At 39.8% G+C, this 23231-nt stretch overlaps 1 protein-coding gene across 10 annotated transcripts in view; it reads right to left on the reverse strand.

Moving 5' to 3' along the window:
- The window catches only part of DYM (dymeclin), a 152247-nt gene that overhangs the window by 108436 nt on the left and 20580 nt on the right, over window positions 1–23231 (reverse strand). For all 10 annotated transcript variants that reach the window (XM_031597102.2, XM_031597109.2, XM_090131980.1 and 7 more), the window contains exons 6-8: window positions 19773–19845; window positions 9694–9819; window positions 8404–8546 (exon numbers count right to left, since the gene is read on the reverse strand). In XM_031597102.2, the coding sequence (XP_031452962.1) occupies window positions 8404–8546; window positions 9694–9819; window positions 19773–19845 (342 nt within the window). The remainder of the gene's footprint in view (window positions 1–8403; window positions 8547–9693; window positions 9820–19772; window positions 19846–23231) is intronic.

Here is a 23231-nt window from a genome sequence, read left to right on the forward strand (position 1 = left end):
CAGCCCTTCACCCACAGTGAGAGCAGGCAGAAGGACCAGGGTGATGCTCTGGTAAGCTCATGGATTCCATCAAAGCATCAGACAGATCCTATGCTAGTGGGAGCAGATGGCTTCTCCCTGTAGCACTACAGCTGCTACCTCCCATCCACCAGCATATCACAGCCATGCTCCCAACCCATGGGAGCCACAGCTACCTACCATGGGCAGTTATCAAATAGGCTGATGTCGGTTGGCACTAGCACAGCCCTGAAGTTGGTGCAAATTCTGAATTAAAAAAAAAAAAATCAAATTACTGAGGAGCAAGCTAAAATTCACAATAAGGATAATAATTGAATTTCCATGTAATACAGAAATTCATTTTACAATAATGGAAATCCATTCAATCCATTCTTTTCATCGGGATGTCTAGTTCTAGGTGCCACATTCTTCTCTTCTTAATAGCATTTTTCTTTCCCCAAAGTGAGTCACTCTGGAAAATGCCACTTGCTTGAAAGAGAAGAATTGACAAACAAACCCAACTGTCCTGAAAAATAATGTTTGCAGCTACACACTACAACTACCACATACCAATAACTTAAAACTTCAATCGGAAAAGAGAAGTTCCAAATCTACTCTATAATAGCCTCTGGCTTCAGGAGAGGGGAACAAAATTTGTATCTGTAACTGCTAAAATAGTTTCTACTAATACACTGTCAGCACATGATCTCCTTGGCTTTGCTCTAATTTGGCTGTAAAGGCTTTTGCAGAAAGAAGGAAAATGTTTTTAATGGCTTGTTCAAAGGGAAAAATGGCCATTTATCAGGTTATGTAAAAATCTTATACTTGTGTTGGAAACTACAGCTTGGCAGAACATGTTTAATTACCACTGCCTTTCTAGAACATTAAGTAAAAAATAACTGTGTTATAATCGTATTAAGGGTTTGAGACAAACATTTTAGTCAAAGGTCTCATTAAATCTTAGATCATTCTTTAGAGTTCAGCTCTTCCATGGGTGTACAGAAAGAGGGAAGTACAGCTCCCATCCATGGAACTAAAAGAAAGATGGAAAGATTTCCAAGCCCAAATGTAAAGGAGAACATCTTCTGCTCACAAAGAAAGCATGTATCACAGACACGATGCTCATTTCGCCAAAATACTTTTACCTCACATTACAAAATTCAACATACTCTCCATACTATGACCACAGTTAGAGAAACACAGATAAAAAATTTTGTGTAAGTAAAAAATGTTTCTGTATGACTCTGCAAGACCAGACAATTTTGAAATACATTTGTTCTAATGCACACAAATATTTTCATTAGTGATTAAACAGATTCAAGCGTTCATCTGATTTTGAGTTCCGACATCAGGGATGCTTCACATCAGCCTCGCCTTCATGGCCACTCTTTGCCCCATCCTCCAGAAGTGGCTCTGGGGAGACATCACTGAGACCTTCCAGCACTTGAAGGGAGCTTATAATAAGGATGAAGACTGACTTCTTACACAGTCTGACAGTGATAGGTCAAGGGGGAAGGGTTTTAACCTAAAAGACAGAAGATGAGAGGAGGAAATTCTTTACTGAGAAGCAGTGAGGCCCCAGCACTGCTGCCCAGAGCTGTGGGTGCCCCATCCCTGGAGGTGCTCAAGGCCATGGATGGGCTCTGGGCAGCCTGAGCTGGGGAGCACTCAGCCCATGGAAGGGGTGGGGCTCTTCCAACCCAAACCATTCTATGGTTTTATGATCCCACATGGGCTTCCCACAGCCTTCAGCTCTCCAAGCACTGCTACATCATGGCCCTGTACCATGGGAGCTATATTCACAAACTAAATTCATGTACTAGATCCGACCTCTTACATAAATTGTCTACTGCTAACTGGAAAATGATAAGCCCTGCTGGATCTGCAGGAATTAGAAAGTTCTACTGCATTACTGAAAGATTTAATGTAAGGATTTACTGCAACAAGCGGGTTAGTAAACTCACTGTTCCTCTCTTGTCCACTGGAACAGCACCATTGCCTCTCGTGGTCTGGAATAATGACATCCATAACAGTGAAAAGTGTACTCTTTAGGTATATTTAATTACAAAGTGGGCTCCCTTTCAGAGCCAAAGACTGCTTTTAATTTATTCCAAGCTCTGGAGTATTTTCTCCTCTCCCCTGATAACATTATTTGTAAAGCAAATAAAACTGTTTCAGAACATGAGTTTGATGAACACAATACATGTCAGGAAATTATCAGATTTTGGTAGTTAAATATTAATTTTATACTAGGATAGGGTTAAAGCACAGACTTGTACATTTAATTGCTGATGACTGAAAAATTAATCATGGTTTATTTCAGAAGCTGAAGGTGACAGCACAGACCTCAGCTTCCACAGGCAGGCAGCGTTTTCTGTCGTTGTCTTTTTATTATTTTATTTTGTTTTATAGGGGGTTATTTGAAGCTATTTGAGGATTTAGCCTATCAGGATAAATGTCAGAGAGAGAAATCACCAACATACAACACACCTCGTGAAACTCACTGCAGAACTCTCAGTAAACAAGCTGGGACATATGGTTGCAATTAGGATTTGTATTACCACAGGAATCAGTAGCTCTAGTCACAAACCACAACTCATTATGTTATGCACTGTACATCCTGAATGATAGTCTCCATCCTCAGCAGTTTACACTTAAGCATACGAGAAGAAACAGAATTCCCAACTTGTCAGCCTCACCTTTGTGCCAGGGAAGATCCTCCTGGAAACTGTTCTAAAGCACGCAGAAAAGACAGAGGTGATATAAGACAACCAGCATGGTTTCACCAAGAGCCAGTCCTGCCTGATCAACTCAGTGGCCCTTTATGATGGTGTAACTGCAAGAGCAGACAAGGGAAAAGCCACTGCTGTTATCTCTCTGAACCTCAGTAAGGCCTTCCACACAGTACCCCACAACATCCACCTCTCCAAATTGGAAAGATAAGCATTTGATGTGTGGACTGTTTGATGGACAAAGAACTAGCAGCAGGATCCGACCCAGGTAGTGGTGTAAAGGGCTCAATGTTCAGACGGAGATCAGAGATCTCCATCTCTGTGAGCAGCGTCCCATAGGGGTCAGTAGTTGGACTGGTGTTGTTGTGATAGGACACTGGGAGGTGACTTCAAACTAAAAGAGGGGAGAATTAGACTGAATATAATGAAAAGTTGTTGGTTTTGGTATTTGTTTTTTTTTTTACAACAGAAATGATGAGGCACTGACACAGGTTGCTCAGAGAGGTGGTGGGTGATTCTATGATTTAAGAGTAAGTCCCATAGCAAAATCTATGCTATTAGCACAACCATTTCTAACTGGTGATTAAGTATCAAAAGCACATTGGAGAAATTTACAAAAAAAATTAACAATTTCCTGAATAATTATACTAGAATTCTTTTGTTTGCAGATCCTTGCAGTTGAAAGCCACAAATGTTTGTTCCACGTGGGGCTGGGATATGCTATCAGAAGGGGTATGCTACTGCTGTGCAACTCTTTTATCCTCTCACATCACTCAAAATCACGAAGATAAGTTAAAGTAAAAATTCCACAGCCAAACAAATGAACAAAAAAAAAAAAAATCAAACCAAAAACACCACAATGTGTGTCAAAGTAACATGTGCAAAACACAAAAACTGTGTTTTGATAGCAAAAGCTATCTCTGGCAGATTTATGCCGCTTTTCTGTTATTGTGAGGAAGACAGAGGACACATTTAAAAAAAAAAAAAAAAAGTATATGAAAAAAAGTAAAGGAAAACTCAAAGGGGATATTCATGCCTTGGTCTGACAGTAGTTCAGCCCAGCAGAAATGATGATCAGGATGATGCTCTGCTAGAGTCCAGCTTCGTGGGCAGCTCTTGCAGACTGACCCACCTATAGTTACATTACTACTACTCTCCAGTTTGAGCTGTGGCTACACATTTTGCTACAGTTCAGACACATCTTTAGAGAAATTAAGAAAAATTTAAAAATCTGGACCTTATCTAAATATTTACATTGAGGCAGAATCACAATGCCATGATCACAGTGACAAGAGGATGATGCCTCTATAGTCTGTATGCAAGAAGCAAGCTTAACAGACAGAAGTCTGAGAAATGCCTTAGATTTACATTTTCATTTCTCATAAGCATGAACAGGCAATTAAACATTGGCCAAGAACCAGAGAGATGGAGAAAATCATAGTTTATGCATAAGAACATACACTAGATTTATGACACATCAGAAAGGTACTGAAAATCTAAAAATCCTACTTGAAATATCTGTAAGTAGAAAAGAAGTTTGGTGGAGTAGTATGAAATAAACACACATTGTGAAAGCACCTTTTCTGTCTTTATACTTTGACATTTTTAATGTACATATTCAAAATCAGACTTTCCTCTTCAATTTTAATATTGAACACTAGATAAGAATAAATAGCTTCCTTTTGATGTTAAGAGTAACCATACAAGTTACACATGTCCCAAGATCCTGAAGGAACTGGCTAATGTGGTGGCCAAGATGTTCTCCATCAGCATTTAAAAAGTCATGGCTGTCAGGTGAAGCTCCCAATGACTGGAAAAAAAAGTAACTCCCATTTATAAGAAAGGGAGAAAAGAAGACCCAGGGAACTACAGGCTCACCTGTCAGTGCCTGAGAAGATCACGGAGCTGATCCTCCTGGGAGAGATTAAGGCACGTGAGGAATGGGTGGGTGATCCAAGACAGCCAGCACGGGTTGACCAGGGGCAGATCATGTCTGACCCATCTGGTGGTCTTCTATGAAATGACAAGACTCAGTAGTTACAGGAAGATCAACTGATGGCATCTACCTGGACTTCTGCAAGGCCTTTTACATGGTCCCACACCGTATTATTACCTCTAAATTGGAGAGAGATGAGTTTGAAGGATGGACTATTCAGAGGATAAAGAATTGGTTGGATGGTTGTGGTCAGCAGCTCTCTGTCTAGGTGGAAGTCATGACGAATAGTGTTCCCCAGTGACTATGAAGTGTTCCTATAAATGAAACTGTTGGCTCAAAAAAAAAAAAGATGAATAAATCTGAGTATATTCAAGTCAAAGATGTACTAAATAAGTCACCAGATTCCTTCTTCAAGTACACCAATGCTGAATGACATCATGCAGTCTGAAAAACACACTTCTATGAAAGTCATTAACATTCAGGAATGTTTGTCTAGTTCCAACAGAAGAGTTCAGACAGGAGAAGAAAAGTAGTTGCTGATGACTACACATTGAATTATGCAATGCATATTAACTCTCCTGCAGTACATTTGTGGGCCAGATGAGTTGTGAAGATCAGTCACGTCAAGATGAATAGCCTTTCATTCACTTCATCCAGGTACAGCATTGTACCCATTACAATTGTAATCATCTGAACAGCACACACTAAGTCAGCTAGAATCTACCATTGCAGTAGCTCTTAAGTACTTCCTGATGCACTGCCGTGTGGTTGTTTTTTAGATAATGAAGTGTTTCAAATGAAACCATTTAATTTGGCTAATTTTTAGTAGTCTCAAGCAGTACTCATATTTTTGTCTTATCACAGTATTTGTTAGGCACTGTAAAAGTCTTATCTTACAAGATAAAAAAATTTGCTTGCCCACAAACAGTTCTCTCAACTTAATTAACTGAAGTTACTGAATTCATTTATGAATTGGCAAATGCTAGTACTCAAAAGGAGAGAACTTCAAACTGGCAATGCAATTTTTGAAGCTCACACAATGTACCTTCTGAACCAAGAAAAATTACTTTTTGATTCATAACAAGAAGTTTTATTCTATACTGCTGTGCGTATTGATACGATTTATGCTTTCACAGCACATGAACAACACACCACTAGATGTAGCAGCACAACTGCTTTGCACACCTGCTAGAAGATTACCTACTAGGAGATACAAAACGAAGTTGACTCAAAGCCAAAACCACTACATAGAAGAATGTCCTTTATTAACAAAAGCTAAGATTTCATTTTCCCTCTCACTCCAAATACATAGCTGTTTGTTTATCTACTGGAAGCCAACATTATTGGTAATTCTAATCAAGGTCTTTTATGTACAAGATGAAGAAATGTTTTTGTAGCATACTGATAGCTTACTGATGCAGTTGAGACAAACAAAGGGAAGTAACCAGTGTGAGCACGTTGTCTGTGTGGTTAAGGAGGCTCAGAAAAAGAAACAGGCTACAGTAGATGAGAAGCAGGAGAAGGTTAACTGTGGGAAAGAGTAAACTCCTGCTCATGTTTTGTATAGTGATCACTCTTCTGATCACAAGGAAGGAAAGGAGAGGCTGTAAATACAGAGCTTAAACAAGAGTGCTGATCTGCTGCTGTACAAGTGGCTACAAAATGTGCAGAACATAATACAAGGAGGCAGATGACCACATCAGGCAGATGTGGTGTCAAGTCATATCATTCCAAATTAACAAGTACAGTAATTGTCTTAAGCCTCCAAGTTTCACATGAAAAATGAAGGTTCTTAAAAACCAGGCTCCTATCTCTTTCCACCCTAAGTTTTTTGAGCATTAGGCATTTTAAGGATTAGAAAAAGGCAAATCTTTAATTCTTCCATTCTTTTCAGTGTTTATCCAGTAAAATCATAAAAGATTACAAAAATATACCCCCCCCCCAAAAAAAAAACAATACAGACATCGCTTTTGAAGTTTTTCACAGCTGCCCACTGCTCAGAACTTGCTTCAGATTCATAACCAACTAGCATTTGTGTTGCTGTTTTCAAATCTCTACTGCACTCCACACACAGACTTAATGCTATATAAATCAAAAGATTACAGAGGGCTTAACTCAGAGATGCTTCCAAAGGACAAATGTGCCATTTATTCTATCAGTCTTATTGCATCCAAATTCCATGTACTGTCCAGCACCAAATACAGCAAACAAACAGACAAAAACATTAACTGTGTGCACACAAACAAAAAATATCCCAATTTTCTAACAGAATGCAGCACTTCTCTTCCTGGAAGGGTCATTAGAAGGCTTTTTATAAAAGCTGTTTTACCTAAAGCTTTATATGAAGACACTTAATTCACCAGAGGATAAGATGGCACTTCAGTTGCTCACAAAAGGAACAACAAAGTAAGTGTAGGTGTGTGCCAAGGGAGCTGTTGAGGGAATGGTTCAAGAAAAGGGAAGGTGGTGGAAGTGTGGGAAGAGACAAGAACAGATGTAGGCAGAGACCTTAGGATTTTGCATTGAGAAATGCAGATTGATTTATAATAATTGAGAAACGCAAATTTTATACACAAGAAATAGAACTTGTGGGGATACGATATCAGAGGAGCTATGGAGGAAGGTAAGAGTGGAGACAATCTGGATGGACTTTAAAAAGCTCAGCAAGTAAAAAGAAAAAAAAGCTCTTTTGCCTGTGGCAGCATTAAGGCAGAAAGATACTGGAGCATGACTACAGTGGTCGTGAGATCAGAACAAGTAGAGAAACACAGAGAAAACTGCTCTCCAGCCACAAGCTGAAGTACAAGCCACATACAAAGAACTAATTTGGAAAGCATTTTAAAAGCAATTTTCACTAGCAATTGAAAAGAAAGAACATACCTGCTGGGACTTTCACAACAAATAACATATCATAGGGAACAATTTAATTTCTCTTCACTGCTTAAATAAACAGCAAACCAAGCAACTGTTCTTTCACACATTTGCATGTGTGAAACCCTAACATTTGCAACCCTAACACTGCACTGTCTGCCCCAACCATATTGACTGGAAATCAGAAAGAAGACAGTGTTCCAGTGAAGACATGGGGCTGTATGTAACCTCACTTGACACAGACGTTGCAGTATACAGGATATGCTGCACTACAAACATGTGCTCTCTTACTGCCTCCAAGAGGAGATCCATGAGCACTGTCACAGACTGAAATGTTTTCCGGCAGAGCATATGCAGCACGAACTTCAGTATTCCCTTGAGATGCTTCCAGTGACTGATTTCACAAAAGATCAAAATAAATAGCATGTGTTCTAACAGCAACTGAATTGCAAGGTGTTATTTACATTTATCAAATTAAAGAAAAGTAACGTGTACTACTGTAATACATATTATTACTGTTAGCAGTACATTATGTTTTATTCTTATTGTATGATAAAGAAAATCCTTTAGGAAGATCTTTTGCATAAACACATAGCAAATAAATAATATACATAGCAAAAAAAACACACATCTGGCATGAAGAAGAGTGACCAAAACAACAGTACAAAGTGTAACAAACATGAACAGCCATTTTCTTGGCTTTCTTAAAAAAAAAAGAAAGAAAAAAAGTGTCATTAAGTTCCCTAAGTACACTAAGTAACACTGTACCTTGTCAGAAAAGAAATGGGCTACAGGTGTGTTAGTAGAAGGGGTCACACACAACACAGTACTTCCTAAGGCTTGATGAATTGCATGCAGAAGACTCACTTGCCACCCCAGATGCAATCCCATATAGCAGTCCTCCCCCATCCGTTTGCTGCTGAAAGACATGTGTCCCTGGAGGAGGGCTTCTTTCTTGTCTAATGAAGTTGTACAGCAAAGTTTTCACAAGTCTGCTGGTATATGGGAGACTGCAAAGACAAAGAAAACAACAAAGGCTGACTTAGAAGTAGCAAGATTTAGCTCAACTACAGAGCCAATGCTACATATTTCTGTTTGCTGGAACTAGGCTTAGCTTAGATCTTGGTTCTTTTCAGAATCTTTTTGATCACTTCCTACATTTGCAGAATAGCAGAGACTTGTTATCTGCACAGCAAAGACCAGGTGACCTACAAAGCAGTCCTGAGCACTGTGCCACTGTACAAACTAAAAGGGAGAGCACACAAAGGTTTGCCCTTGCAGAGCTACACTGACCTCAGTAGGGCTCTGCAGAAGCACCTTCAACAGCAGTCACAAACATGTTTTGTTCTGAATACTGCCTTTAAATCGGTCTGTGTAACTGTTGTATTATTTCATGCCAAGAAACAAGTCGAAAAATATTTATGCAAAGGAGAGAAAAACTATATTGGTTTAGTTTTTTCTCTGTGCTTTGGAGAAATACAGCAGATAAGAAAAGCATTCCTCCAACTCATGATATGTGGCTGTCTATGGCTGGGGTCAACGTGCAAGGACTAATGCAAGGACTTACACAGTGATTTTGACAAACACAAATGCAATTTGTTGGATGGAAACAGGAGGTAGCAGCTTTTCTAAGAAACAAAGAAGAGGATTTCCAAGAAAAGAAACAGTCAGTTCTTCCTCCCACATGTTGCAGAGGAATACAGACCAGGGCCGTGCTATGGTAATCTCCAACCCTTTTACTCAGTGCCCTCAGACCCTTCATTGTCCTATATGCCCAGCCACTAAACCCTCCACTCATCTCCACTGGCCAGCTACCTGCTACTCCCAGCTTGGACCAACACATTCTGCCCTTCTCCCAGACATTCCCCTCATCCTCTTTCCTTTCCTCACATATCTCACAGGAGGCACTACCTCCTGCTTCTAGCAGAAATTGCAGAAACAGATAGTAATTACCCTTACCAAACAGCTGCCTGTATGCAATATAAAGGTGAAAGAGGAGAAACGGCAGTCTGTTTCAAATCAAAAAGCATAGGCAGCCCTTACAGGGAGAACAAATTACTATCAAACCTGTTTCACTGCCTTTGTATAGAAGCACAAATGGTTCAAACAAACCAAACTCCTTTCTATCACTTTATCTAGCTCCAAAACATGACATACCAACGCCCACGCATCAGGTATTTGTGAATGAGGCTCTCCCGCAGAATTTCCTTGTGGAAGAGCTGGTAGGAAAGGAAGACAATGAGCGTTGTCACAGCCTCCAAGGAAATGCTGTAGGTGATATCTCTGCAGGAAAAAGGGAAAATGTATAAAGATTAATTTAATGGCTTTGTTTCCAAACTGACTCCTAAGAACATTTCAGTAGCTTCATCTGAGGTTATGCGCTTTACAGAAAGTTTCAATTGAGAACAACCAAACAACAAATTAGAAAAACTCCCTTAGTAGAAAACAATATCATTTCACACAGATAATGCACTATTTGTCATTGCCACAAGCATTTCTTGCTATATCACGGGACAATGTAAAAACAGTACAGTATTGCCTACAACATTCCAGCTTCAGTTTTCAGACTATACTTCACCTTAAAAATAATAAATACATCTCAAAGACATATACTTTGTCTTGTTAAACAAAACAGTCACAAAAGCAAAATTCTAAGCCTGGGAAACAGCCAGCGAGCCAAACACAACTCCATATGCCAGGAAGAATGGATCGCTACGGAAGAGTTGTCACATACAAATAAATGCTACCTTAAGTGTAAGAAATGTTCAGGATATCACAATGCCACAGAAAGCTGCTCCATTTTCAGAAGTAATTGTGAGGTGACAAAGTATGACATTTAAAGTTATTACAATCCCAAAGAACACTGTGCAATGAATCAACGGTGACTATAGACGGTTTAGCAAATCTCATTAAGTTGAGGTTATTTAGGAAAGGTGCAGCAAAATGGATGGTGTTATTTTGGAGATTCTTTGGTTTCTGTTTTCAATTCTGTAAGTTTATAATAAGTCTATAACAACTTTGTTACATAGCATAGTTTTAAAACAAAATGAAATATTGGTGTAAAGCAATCCTACTCTTGCTTTCAATGCTTCTATGGCAGTTGTGGGTCAGAGTTTGAGGAAAAGGATGAGGAAGGTGAGTGTTACCTGTTCAATATCGCCAGCAAATGGGAACAACTACTTCCTGAACCAAAGTCCTGCACACTCCAGAGCCACACCACTTCCAATACAAAGAAGTGTTTGAAAGAGAAGATTATGCCAATTGCTGTTTTTGTTTCCTCTGGTCTGATTTAAGTATTGGAATCTGTAACGCTTACGTCAGGGAGAGACTTAGGCCTAATGAACTCCCTTCCTTGAAATCACACAGTGCATTTCAGTTACCCGACTCTATGCCCGCTGCACAGGGAGTTGGACAGTGCTGAGAATCAGAGCAGGATGAGGTTGCTGTGAGCTGGTGCCATGCAGACCCAGCTGTGCCAGCAGTATGGCTGGGCTAGGGATGCCCGCAGCCCCTCACCAACAACCTGTGCTCTGCAGTTGACCACGCACATCAATCCCAAGCAACACGAGGAAGAGCTAGGTGTGCAGATTATTAGAAATTCAGTTGCCAGACAGTAGTTCTTTATTTTTTTTCCTAGTAAAATAAGCGCAAGAGCTTAGAAGAAACACTTCCTTGCTATACAAAAAGACAGCAGCTTATTTCCAAGGCTGAGAATATCAGAATGTCTCCAAGTCTGGGTTGACGCTGATGTGATGCATGAGAAGGACAACTGTGACATGCTGCAACACCCAAAGTACTTGGGTGTAAAACAGCCCAGATGTCTCTGCATCTCAGCCATTTCTTTGCTTGTTTTTCTGACCCACCATAAACTGGAAACACAAATCTGAGATGTTACAAAATGCTTCTCTATTTTTATAAGACTCAGTTTAAGGTAAAAAACAAAGAAGTTAATGTATAAGTAATTTTTGAAAATAATAGGCTTACATAATCATCGTTATATAACTGAAAAGTCAAAATAAAGCTGAATTCACACAGCTCAAGCCCTTTTCTTCCTATTCAAAATCCAATTAAGGTCCGTTCGACTGCAGATACTTTTCACTCAACCTATAGAACCTCTTCAAATTAAATCTGCTCTCTCAATCTCAACTGGGGGCCTAATATCCATGGTAACCCATAAGCCACACACAACCTTAATTATCAGCAGCACAATGATAAGGCTTCAGAACTAAATCATTTTTTCCACCCGGGGTCAAGTGCACAGTTTTTTGAATTCCAAGCACTTGCAAAGGGGCACAAGAACTACTGGGAACATCTTAATTTCAAAGAAAATTCTGTTTAATTGTATAGACAGACTACACAACTTTGGGGCGAATCGATTTTTTTTCATTATTATTAAAGCTATCACACGTACAGAATGACCTTACACAGAATTTATGCTTATCTTTGACTTCCTCTTAAAGCTGTTTGCTTGCAGATGAGGAGGAAATTAGAAATAATGAACTCAAGTATCAATTACACGCCAGAATTACTTAGCTCTTCATGTCAGAAAAGCAGAGGAACTTCATGTTTAATTTCCGCCGTTCTTTTTCTTTCCCAGTGTCTTACACACCTCAGATAAAGCTCATGCCTAAAGCACATGAGTTTCAGACAGCAGTGCACCAAACCACACCGAAATCTTTATCTCCCCACTCCATACTACAAGCAGCTGCTCTCCCTGGTTTCACATTCCCTGTCTTTTAACCACACTGAATACCTCCACGTTCTTGCATGTCATGTCCAACCTCAAACAGACATCTGGGGACCAATTTTGTTTTACAGTTTAAAGGTGTGTATCTACAGACACATCATATAGCTTAAGATAATTACAGCTATATAAATTCTTCAAAAAATTATGGACTTGAGTGAAAAAAACACAAGGACTTTAGATGAGTAACAATTTTATGTATTTATTGAGCACACTGTTTAGTAAATCCACTTATCTTTGAGAAAATTAGTCAATTAGGTGTTAGCTAATTGTGTACTACAAAGTATTAATATACACATTTTCATAAGTATATTCTTCCTTCCAATAAGCAATGCCATCTAATCATTTCAAGTTTAATGAATGATTTAAACTACTGTACACAATTTCTAGTACAGCAATGCTTAGACAACAAATAAATCAATAAATCAAATGACAAAAGATTTGAAGAAGTCAGTTATGGTTTCTGTCTAATTCCTCTGCCAAGGAGACAGCAGAGATGCTGGGCTCCCCCTAAAGAGCACTGCTTTAAAGAAGCACTGCATTTAGACTTGGAAGGAATTGATTCTTATGAATATTTTTAAAGCAGAAACTGATTCTTCTGGGATGAAACCTTGAAGGAATAACACTTCTGATCATCCATCAAGGACATGCACCTTTATTTCCTGGCTCACAGATCAGCCACCAGAAATAACACTTTTTCCCTTTTACATTACCAAGCACCTGCTTCTGCAACAGGGACGCAGGATCAGTAATGCTGCTCCTTATGCTTTAGCCAGCACATGTGGTAGCAGGGGACATGTATAAGCCCCAGGCTTTATCTTTGTGCCTGAAACCTCAAGCATCTTCTTCTTCCTCTACCCTGCCTGGATCAGAAAGGGCTGTCAGAAACCATTTCTGTAAGCTCTGATAAAAGCCTGTCATTTTCTCCTGCCTTTTCTTCCTCTTTCCAAACTCTCCACGTTCCCTCCCATCTACCTAGCCATTGTTTCATTCACATTTTGAAAGAGATGTGAGAGATGAGATTAGCTGTGGTGGCAGCTGTGAAGCACAACTGACCATTCAGCCATACATCACTCCTCACAAGGCCTTCTCTGTATAAGGATTTCACCTCATCCTTCTGCAGTTCTTACAGGCAGTTATTTCAAATGTGCCACAATGCTGACGCCGCCTTTTCAAGTTCCAAATGCATAAAAAAAAAGTGTTCCACAGTCAAAACAGTAATTGTTAACAAGAATAAAAGATGATGTTTATGATAGAAACAGGAAAAGAGCACACAAAAGCAGACAGTAATCTGTCTGAGCAGTAACTTGAACACTTGCCATAATCTGCGTGCACCCAGAGCCCAATGCTCACAGTGCATGGTACCATGCAGCAGACAGCTACCCTGCCACATCAACAGGTTTCGTGGTGGAAAGAAAATGCTGAAGTAGACCAAAAGGTGAAGATCATAATACAAAAGCCCATCAAAAAATACAACACCCAAAATACTTATCTGCTTCTGCAGAGTGAAGAAAAAGCAAGCAAGATCAGAGGATGATGCTACCAGTGCCTTATTTGTTAAGGTGAGTGGCATTTAATTCGGTTGATGGTTGGATGGTCTTGTAGGTCTTTTCCAACCTTGGTGATTCTGTGATTCTGGTTCTGTTGGCATATGATGGAACTGTCCTCGACAGAACAAGAGCTACAGTCCTAGCCAAACAAGTCCCCACTGTCCCGGCATTTACGTTCTTCCATTTAAACTAATAAGTGGATGTGAACAACCTCCTCCCAGTGCTACCTAACCACAGTCTACCTACTTTTCACTACCCTGCTGCTGTTAGCTTCTCTCCAATGCCAAGCAATGCTCACCACTGCTTGCTGTGCTCACATCATTCCACTTTGTTCCCTGCCAGGAGACAGGTGTGTGGAAGAAGAACTAAAATTAAGCATAGAGGTAATGTTCAGGGAAATCTCTGCTAGGAATGAAACAAATTAACACCTCAATTAAATGCAGCTATTTCTACACCTTAGCAAACAGGATGAGAGGCTATAAGTGATTTCATGCCTACAGAACAAACAGGTTGAGCACTCACAAACAAACCACTGAAATCGAACTCCCTCCTTGCTTAAATACTTCCCTGAATTTTTCCCCAGCCAAAGCTGTCTACTCCAAGCATTAAAAAGTTAAGAGGGAACTTGTTTTCTAGTTCAGGACTTTTGCCAGCATGGCTGATTCATAGAAAGTCTCTCCAATCATACAGGAACCAGCTTTCATTTCCCTGCTTCCTGATGGCCCACCAGAAAGGTGAAAAAGGAGTAATCAAGAGAATAGGAGAAGGGCTGGAAGCTGAAAAGCCAGTCGAGGATCTGATTATCAGCCTGAGGATACATGTACAACAACTCCAAGTGGACCTAATCTTTCCTCCTGGAATCACTCCTAACTTTACACTCACTGATGGCAAACACGCACTGCAGCAGCTAATAACAATGTTCATCATAGATTTAAATTATTCTTGAGAAAGCAAAGAGTACCTCTGACATTTCCTACTGCATCTCCCTCCACCAGCAGGTATTCTTGACCAGGAGACAGTCAAGTGATTGAGAGAACAAGTTAACAAGGTGGACATACTCTAAAGGTATGTAATGGATAAAAACAATAGTGGTATCCAAGACATTTTATTCCAAATCTATACCTAAACCGTCTGAGACCATGCAACCACATGCATCTTCACCCCACTGGCATTCAGTTCTTTCCTCTACAGACAAAATATTGTAAGTAGTCTGGGAGTTTTAAGTGTTATACACACAGCTATATCCTTCTGCATTTATTTTTTCGTATCAGCAGGACTTGTAAATATTGGGTATGGTGTGGATAGGTTCGTAGTTGGACTTGATGAATTTTTCCAACCTTAATGAACCTATGTTCTAAACCTCAGTGAAAGACCTCACCCTTTGAGCAACAGAACACAAGATAACAATCTGAATACTCATAAAAACGTATGGCTCAAATGACTTCTCCTAAGTAGCTGACAACTCCAACTCCAAGGGAAAAGACAGCTGCAGAGATGACAGTCAGACAACAAACCATATCACGCCCCAGTGCATAGCCTGCAGGAAAGACTGACCTGCTCCATCAAGAAGAAAGGGCTTTGTGACATGGCTTCTCCTTAGTCTTGCCTCTTTAGTTGGAGTAAATGGCTGGAGTAGATAATCTGATAGTTGGACTTGTTTTCCAACCTTAATGATCATATCATTAACAATTGTATGAAACGTCAGACATTTATATCAAGGCAGAGCCATCTTAATGAAGGGGCACTTGGTGGCAACAATAATTGCTTCTGGTCTAATGGATGGCCAGATCATGGAGGAAAAAGGCTTCAACTGCTGGCTGGGTAATGGAGAAAAAGGCTTCAGTCAGGCAGCAGTCAGTGATGTGAGACCACCAAGGCACCAAAAAGACACGTACTGACTCCAGTGCCTTAATGCCCTTGGTACCCAGCCTAAAGACCAAACCAAAATACTAGCAAGTGGGTGTCTTTCAAAATGCTACATCCAATAGCTTCTGTTAGAACAGGGCTGAAAAACCACAGAGAAAGAACATGACCAGGAACTTGACTGTACTGCACGGTGTGTAACAAACAGCACCGATCTGATGCTGTGATCAGTGAGGCTGGTATACACCAATGGGCACTAAAGCTGGCCTAGAGAAGGGAAGGTCATGAGAAGGAACACTGATCTAACGTAGAAACTAAATTAGAATGATATTAGAACAAAGAATGTGACACAAAGATTCTTCCACGTAGGACCTTCAAATACTTAAAAGGCCACAGATTTGCAGTGAGAAAAAATGATCTAAAGATGATGAAAATTCTTCAAAATTACTAGACATCCACTGACTCAAGGCATTTCTACTCAGCCTGGCTGATGAGCAGAGCCTTGCAGCAGACTGTGCTGCATGTCACATACAACAGCACACATCAAACCAAACCAAACCAGTTACTGGTTTGAAAACAAAAAAAATATATATATTGAAATATGATCTACAATCACACAGTTCTTAACCCCTTTGCTACTTACAATCAGCAAACTAAAAAAGCCTCAGCAATTCTCACTATCTATAAATGGCATTGGCTGTATGCATTGACAGTTCTACTGATCTTCATGATCAATTCTACCTTCATTCTTCCTCCTAAAATTGATTCTTAAGCTCTCAGAAAACACAAAGAACATCCTCACACGAGTCACACACTGTTAACATTTAAGTGTGGAAGTAATTAAGATTGCAGCCTAAAACAATTTTAACCATAAAAAAATAATGGAATGTAATAGAAATATCAACTCCCTTCCACTGGCACCACAGGGTGCTACTTAGCAGTGATATAACCAGATCACAGTATTTCATTTTCCTTCCACATGCATTTATAGCTATTAATGAAGTGAAAATGTACTGATAACAACCAGATGTTCCGTTACGTACACCAGCCCTTAACAAGGTGCTGAAAGCAGCCTTTATAATTTTAAGCTTTGGGAGCTCTATCTCACAACAGTTTCTACATAAAACTTGTAAGGTTAAACCCTGAAGTTGTACCTTTTGCTGACTATGCAATTTTGGTCATTAATGTACACTCCTGGGTGCTAATGTTAGTAAGACCAAAGAAAAAGCAGAGTACCCATAGGACACCCAAGTGAGTCAAAAAACAACCATAAATGTACTGCAACACAAGTGTAAGAAGAGACTGCACAAGTCTAATTCATGAAATGCAATAACTGTCATTTCTATAAAGTTTCTTACATTTAAATGTTGATACACAAAACCTTCCCTGCTGGCATTTTGTACAACGCAGCAGAGCCTATTTTTCATGAGGGTTATTCAAGATCCTCTCAATAGTTTTCAGATACTGGGCCACAGCGATGCAAAGCCCCACGGTCTCTGATACAATTTGCATTAGCTGCACTGAGTGCAGCTGCCAGGAAGGATATTTACTCCTCAAAATAAAGCCAACGTTGAAAAACAGTTTCTTCCATTCCTAGTTAACGTTCCTCGATATGCTTTGCTATACAGCTCTGGAGCCTTGCCCAGCAAAAATCAGCAGATTTTTTTTTCCTTCAGTAATTTTCCAAATATTTCCTTCAGTTATATACAGGCTGGATATTAGAAACAATTTATTTTCAGAGTGGTGATGCAGTGACACCACAGGCTGCACAGGGAGGTGGGGGATTCCCCATCCCTGGAGGTGTTCCTGAAACATGGAGATGTGGCACCTGGGAGACACGGCCAGTAGGCATGGTGGGGTGGGTTGGGGCTGGGGATTTCAGAGATCTTCTCCAGCCTTCATGATTCTATTGCTCTAAGTGCACTGACTTCTTCCACCAAAAGGCACTTAATATGATAATAGAGAACAATTTCAAAAGTGAAGTTTCCGTGACTGCTGTACACGTGCCTCTGCTCCTGTGTTTTGGATATGGGGACAGTGTCAAACACACTAAAATTAATCCTAGTGTTTTATTGAAGGAGAAAAAAAAACATTAAAAGCAGGATCTGGAGAAGATACGAATTCAGACAGCAGATGCCTCCAGTACTCCTACATGAAGGTGTATCTACAGAACCCAAATACATGGTAATTGTGATAATCCTCTGCTAAAACAACTGAATATTTCTAAAAAAATCTGCTATTATGAATTACATTGCAAACACAGGCTGAGCATGCAGACTTTAACAGTCTGTGCCACTGCAATTAGCCTATCCTCCAGCAAGGGACCCAAGTCCCACTTCACAAATCATTACACTTGAATACTTCATGTAGTCCACTCAACCAATTCCATCCCCAAAATCATCTGCTAAGCCTGAAATTTCCTTGATTTATTCCAGCTATAGAAAGAAGATAACTACTTCCCTGATAGAAAGTAATGAAAAAATGATAGTATAAATCTGATCAGGGAGAAAGGAAATTAAAAAATAATCATGCCACTGAAATAACTTTGATCAATTTAAAAAAAAAAAAAAACTAAATGGCCAAATGTCTCAGTTTTATAATATCTTTATGAAGAACAGAGTTCTTTTCACTCTTCCTGCAACAAGCTGTGGTCTCAAGTCTTTCGCCCTGCAATGCAGATACCATGAAGGCCAACAAGCTGCAGGAAACTCTTCCAAGGACCACTGTGTGATTGTGTATTTCAGAAAGCCACATTTTCCTCTACCTGCTTTTCCCTATACTACCTCCCCTTCCATGACATGCAAAAAAAATTGTGAGTTAAAGCAGTAATACATAATTAAACATTTTTATACTAGTAAACATGGGAACAATTGACATTTTTGTAAGTCTTAGTACCCTTCTTACTGTTGCTCAAGCTAACAGTTCTGCAGCATGCCATTTGTGGAAAAATATAGGCAAGAAAGCTTATTTGTCAAAAAACAAAACAGGCATTTCCACATCCATCTCTTCCAGGAAGTAAATAATGTTTCTGATACATCTGATCACTGAACATTTTAAACGGGCTTTGTAACTTTTTAAATTAAATCATCAGTGTACAGAGTATTGACAAGGGCTGAGTGCTTTCTACAGATACTTCTGTTCCCAGCATCCACATTCACAAAGTACAGAAGCTGACAGGTTCACCTGTTGAAAAGGGTTAAGAACATGTATGCCTTTAAAACTCTTCCTGCCAGAAAGACAGAACATGATACAGGATTCCATACAAATGATGGGATTTCAATTCAAAAAAGCCTGCTGGACGTATGAATTCCCCACTTGTCTCAATCCTTTCACTCCTCTGTACTTCCCTCTAATCTGCTCCCCTCAAAAAGTGCATCTGCTCCAGGAAGTACCCGACTTTGCAGAATGGCACTAAATTACATCACTAATTCGTTACACAGTGCTACCCAAACCTCACACAATGCTGAGGTGACTGCACTTAAGGAGAGCAGTCTTTCAACTGTTGCATCTTGGTCTGCTTCCCAACCAAGAAGCAATTGAAGTATAAAATAAATCAGAGTTACATACCATACTATACTAAATACTCAGGAACTCTTTCAAAGCTGTGATGCTTTAATTGAAGCAACACGCTTTAGGCACAAACTAAAATGCAATTTAAACACAAAAGCAATTGCTGACACGACCTCTGCTGAAGTTCATACTAGAAAAAAGTCAGAGTTAATCTGGGCAGAGGTGGAAAAACATTTTTATTCCTAAAGAACAAAGAAAGTTTACCCTCATTTAAAACTACCAACTGTAAAAAGAAAATTAGTTTTGTGGCACACATAGCCATGGAATGTGGAATCATCACATCTCAAATGAAGCAAACAGAATAACTTCTCCTGATGGTATGAGCTAGGTGCACAATGCTGACCACATCTTTCTTCCAAACTCACGGCTGCGGGTTATCATCAGTACTTCATCACCACATGCAGCATTCAAATCTAAGCATTCGATGCTACGATCTCATCAATGCATGTTTATATTCTCTCAAATGTTCAGCTTTGTGAGGGAGGATGAAGAAAACAGAGCCAACTTACAAGAGGGGAATTTCAACAATGAGCTGGATGAGGCAGCACAGCAGCTCTTCTATTAGGTCTTCACATTCTGTTCCTGAAAATGAATCATAGCAAAGGTTTTCTGGATTTTCAGATAACAAAAGAAAAACAAACCAATAACCCAAAAATAAATAACTCAACAACCTAGATTTAAACAGATTTAAACATAGTTTCAGATGATGAATATTTCTAATTCAGGGACAAACACTAGAAGAAATGTTAGATTTAAAACTACAGCATTTGTAAATAAAATGAAAAGCATTTGGAATTCATACAAACACAGAATGGCCCGGGTTGGAAGGGACCTCAAGGATCATGAATCTCCAACCCCCTGCCACATGCAGGGCCACCAACCTCCACATTTCATACCAGCCCAGGCTGCCCAGGGCCCCATCCAACCTGGCCTTGAACACCTCCAGGGATGGACGGGGCATCCACAGCCTCTCTGGCAGCTGTTCCAGCACCTCACCACTCTCTCTGTGAAGAACTTCCCCCTGACATCCAACCTCAATCTTCCCTCAGCTTCAAACCATTTTCCCTTGTCCTGCAGTTATCCACCCTTTCAAAGAGTTGACTCCCCTCCTGTCTGTAGGCTCTCTGTAGGTACTGAAAGGCCACAATGAGGTCACCCCACAGCCCTCTTTTCTCCAGGCTGAACAAGCCCAGCTCCCTCAGTCTTTGTAGGGGAGGTGCTGCAGCCCCCTGATCATCTTTGTGGGTCTCCTCTGGACCCTCTCCAACAGCTCTCTGTCTTTCTTGTTCTGGGGGCTCCAGACCTGGACACAGCACTGCAGATGGGGCCTCACAAGCAGAGAGGGGGACAATCACCTCCCTGTCCCTGCTGGCCACCCCTCTTCTGATGGAGCCCACGATACCATTTGCCTTCCAAGCTGCAGAGCACACTGCTGGCTCATGTTAAGCTTTTCATCCATTCAAGACGCCCAGGTCCTCTCTGCAGGGCTGGATTATCATCAGCGATGCTAGGATTTTTACATGCAAAACAATAGCTACTAACAATTGGAAGTTCCTACTGCTTACCTAAGCTCATATTTAATCGTGCTCTTGCAGACAATTTGACTGACTGATCATCAAGGACTTCAACCAGTCCACAGTTCAAGTCTCCTCTCAAAATCCCCTGCATTGCTCGTGTTTCTCCTTTTTTTTTTTTTTTAATAGCAAGTGAAGAATAAGCAGAGACAGAAAGAAGTTACTTTTGTCTAACATGCACTAAACGATACTTTAAAAAGAAATCTTTCAGAGAAAAGGGTTTCTACAGTGCTGAATGCCTAAGAGCAAGCAAAGCCTTTTCCTCTGCAATGCCAAATAGGCATTGCAGCATTCAGCACAATGAACACACAATTCTTGTTCATTTTGTGCTTTCAAATAAGTAGGTCATGCAATAAACACAGCACTACAGCCAGGTTATGACAGTGTCATTCTGCTTAACCCAAACTGTAAAATCTGTGATTCCAAAACTTGATTTCAACAAATGCATCAAAGGGAACATTCAAAATAAAGCAAAATTATTTCTTTCCACAATCAATTTATTAAAAACATATTAACAATTGTCACCTAGTGAATTGCACATTCAAAATGAGTGAGTTTTTTTAATCACAGAAACACGGTTTCCTTCATATAGAACCTCCCAAGAGCAACACAGCGTAGCTCCTGTTAGCTGAAAACAAGAACTGCTAGGAACATTTAACATTAGACAAAAACCACTGCCAGCATTGAAGCCCAAATAATGTGTGCTAAAGGCACTTGAAGGTGTCACTTTTGAAAAGCTTTTTGAGTCTATAAAATGCCAGACTGCTCCACAACATCAAAAGGGTCCTATTGTGTTTGGGTTTTTTTCTCTTAATGGTTGAGGAAAGCGAGAAAAAGGACAAAAAAAAGTAACAACAGTGCATTTTGAGAATATTGTTTCCACCGTAATCTATTACACAACTTATTTGAAGAGTGAGTAATGTTATTTGAATATTAAAGAGGGTTTTTCCCCATACTTTATGTTCAAACTAATGCAAGAAAGACAGGATTGGCACAGTTATGCAGGATGGAAGATGCTTGCCTTTCCTTTCCTGCTCTGTTCTCAAACTTTTTTTTCCTAAAAACCTTAATTGCTGTAATCAATGTCATTCAACCAGAATAATTAATGTATCCTTTCCCCCATTGGGGCACGGGCATTCTTGCTTAATTCTTGTCTTTCCAAACAATGACACTGATGCATGCCAAATCTATAACGTGAGAGCAAGCCATAAACATGGAACACTTCATGTTTTCATAAACAATATCTTTTTCAACAGCAGGATAAAGACAATACACACAACACTCATTCACATTCATAGAATCACATACTTGGATCCATGGAAAGCCTTGGGGAAAGTAAGTAAAGATTGAATCTGTCCAGACAAGGTTAGAGCTATGATATGGGATCTCACATAGGTAATAAAACAGCATTGCTTCTCAAATACCAACATGTTACGTTGTCACAAACCCAATCTGAGATACAGCAGCAGGATGTGCCCAACATTAGTAACACACTGACACAGCAAGGTATAACTTCAGCTTAGATGCCACCTGTTTTTCTGTCCTATTGCTCCTATAGATTAGATAGAACCTGGACACCACTAAAGCAATAAATCAAATTCCTTGTGCAACAGTACTTAAAGCCTCATACATGCAGTTAACTGTACAACCCACAGACTCGAAGCTTCTCTTGCTATTGTGGTTAGATCTTCAGCTCCCAAGGGTTCCCAACTTTCCCTTAGCAGTGCTAACAATGAACGCGTGAACTAATGCTACCCTTCTTTTCCTGTACACAATAACTGAAAGCTCATGCAATTCTGTAGGGGTTCTGGTGAATATATGGTTGTTTATTTCCCCCCCTATATCCTCCTTGCCCCTCTGCCCGCAGTTGTCTGCCAGGAAAAAACAAGACTATTGCATGTCAAAGCCCAGGTACGATCTCAAACAAACTACATTTTCAGCTGCTTTCTTTCCAAGTCAGTAGGCACTCTGGGATACTTTTGCGTTTGTTATAATGTACCAAATATAGTCTTTGGCAACTTTATGCTAAAAACTTCTACACTGAGAATGAATAAAGTTTATTACAGGTCAAGGAATAGGCAAAATGAATCAACAATTTTCTTTAGAATACAATACATAGCACATGCCAATCTCTCCCAACTTCTCAATCACAATACAGTTGAAAAACCCATAGAAATTAAGGGATACAGGCAACAGAAGCCTTACCAAAAGCTAAACGATCTGAAGACTTACTCCAGCTTCAGCATATGCTAAGTCTAATTTAGCACTGACTGATACCAGTAATTTTCAGATGAAACTTAAAGGACATGGTTTAAGTGTCAATGAGGATTTTCCTACAACTGAAATTGTGTAATACTCTCCAGAGCTGCATTCAAGTTCCCAATTATGAGTGAA

The sequence above is a fragment of the Phasianus colchicus genome, chromosome Z (genome assembly GCF_987193195.1).
Source record: "Phasianus colchicus chromosome Z, bPhaCol1.hap1.1, whole genome shotgun sequence".
Taxonomy (NCBI): Eukaryota; Metazoa; Chordata; class Aves; order Galliformes; family Phasianidae; genus Phasianus; species Phasianus colchicus.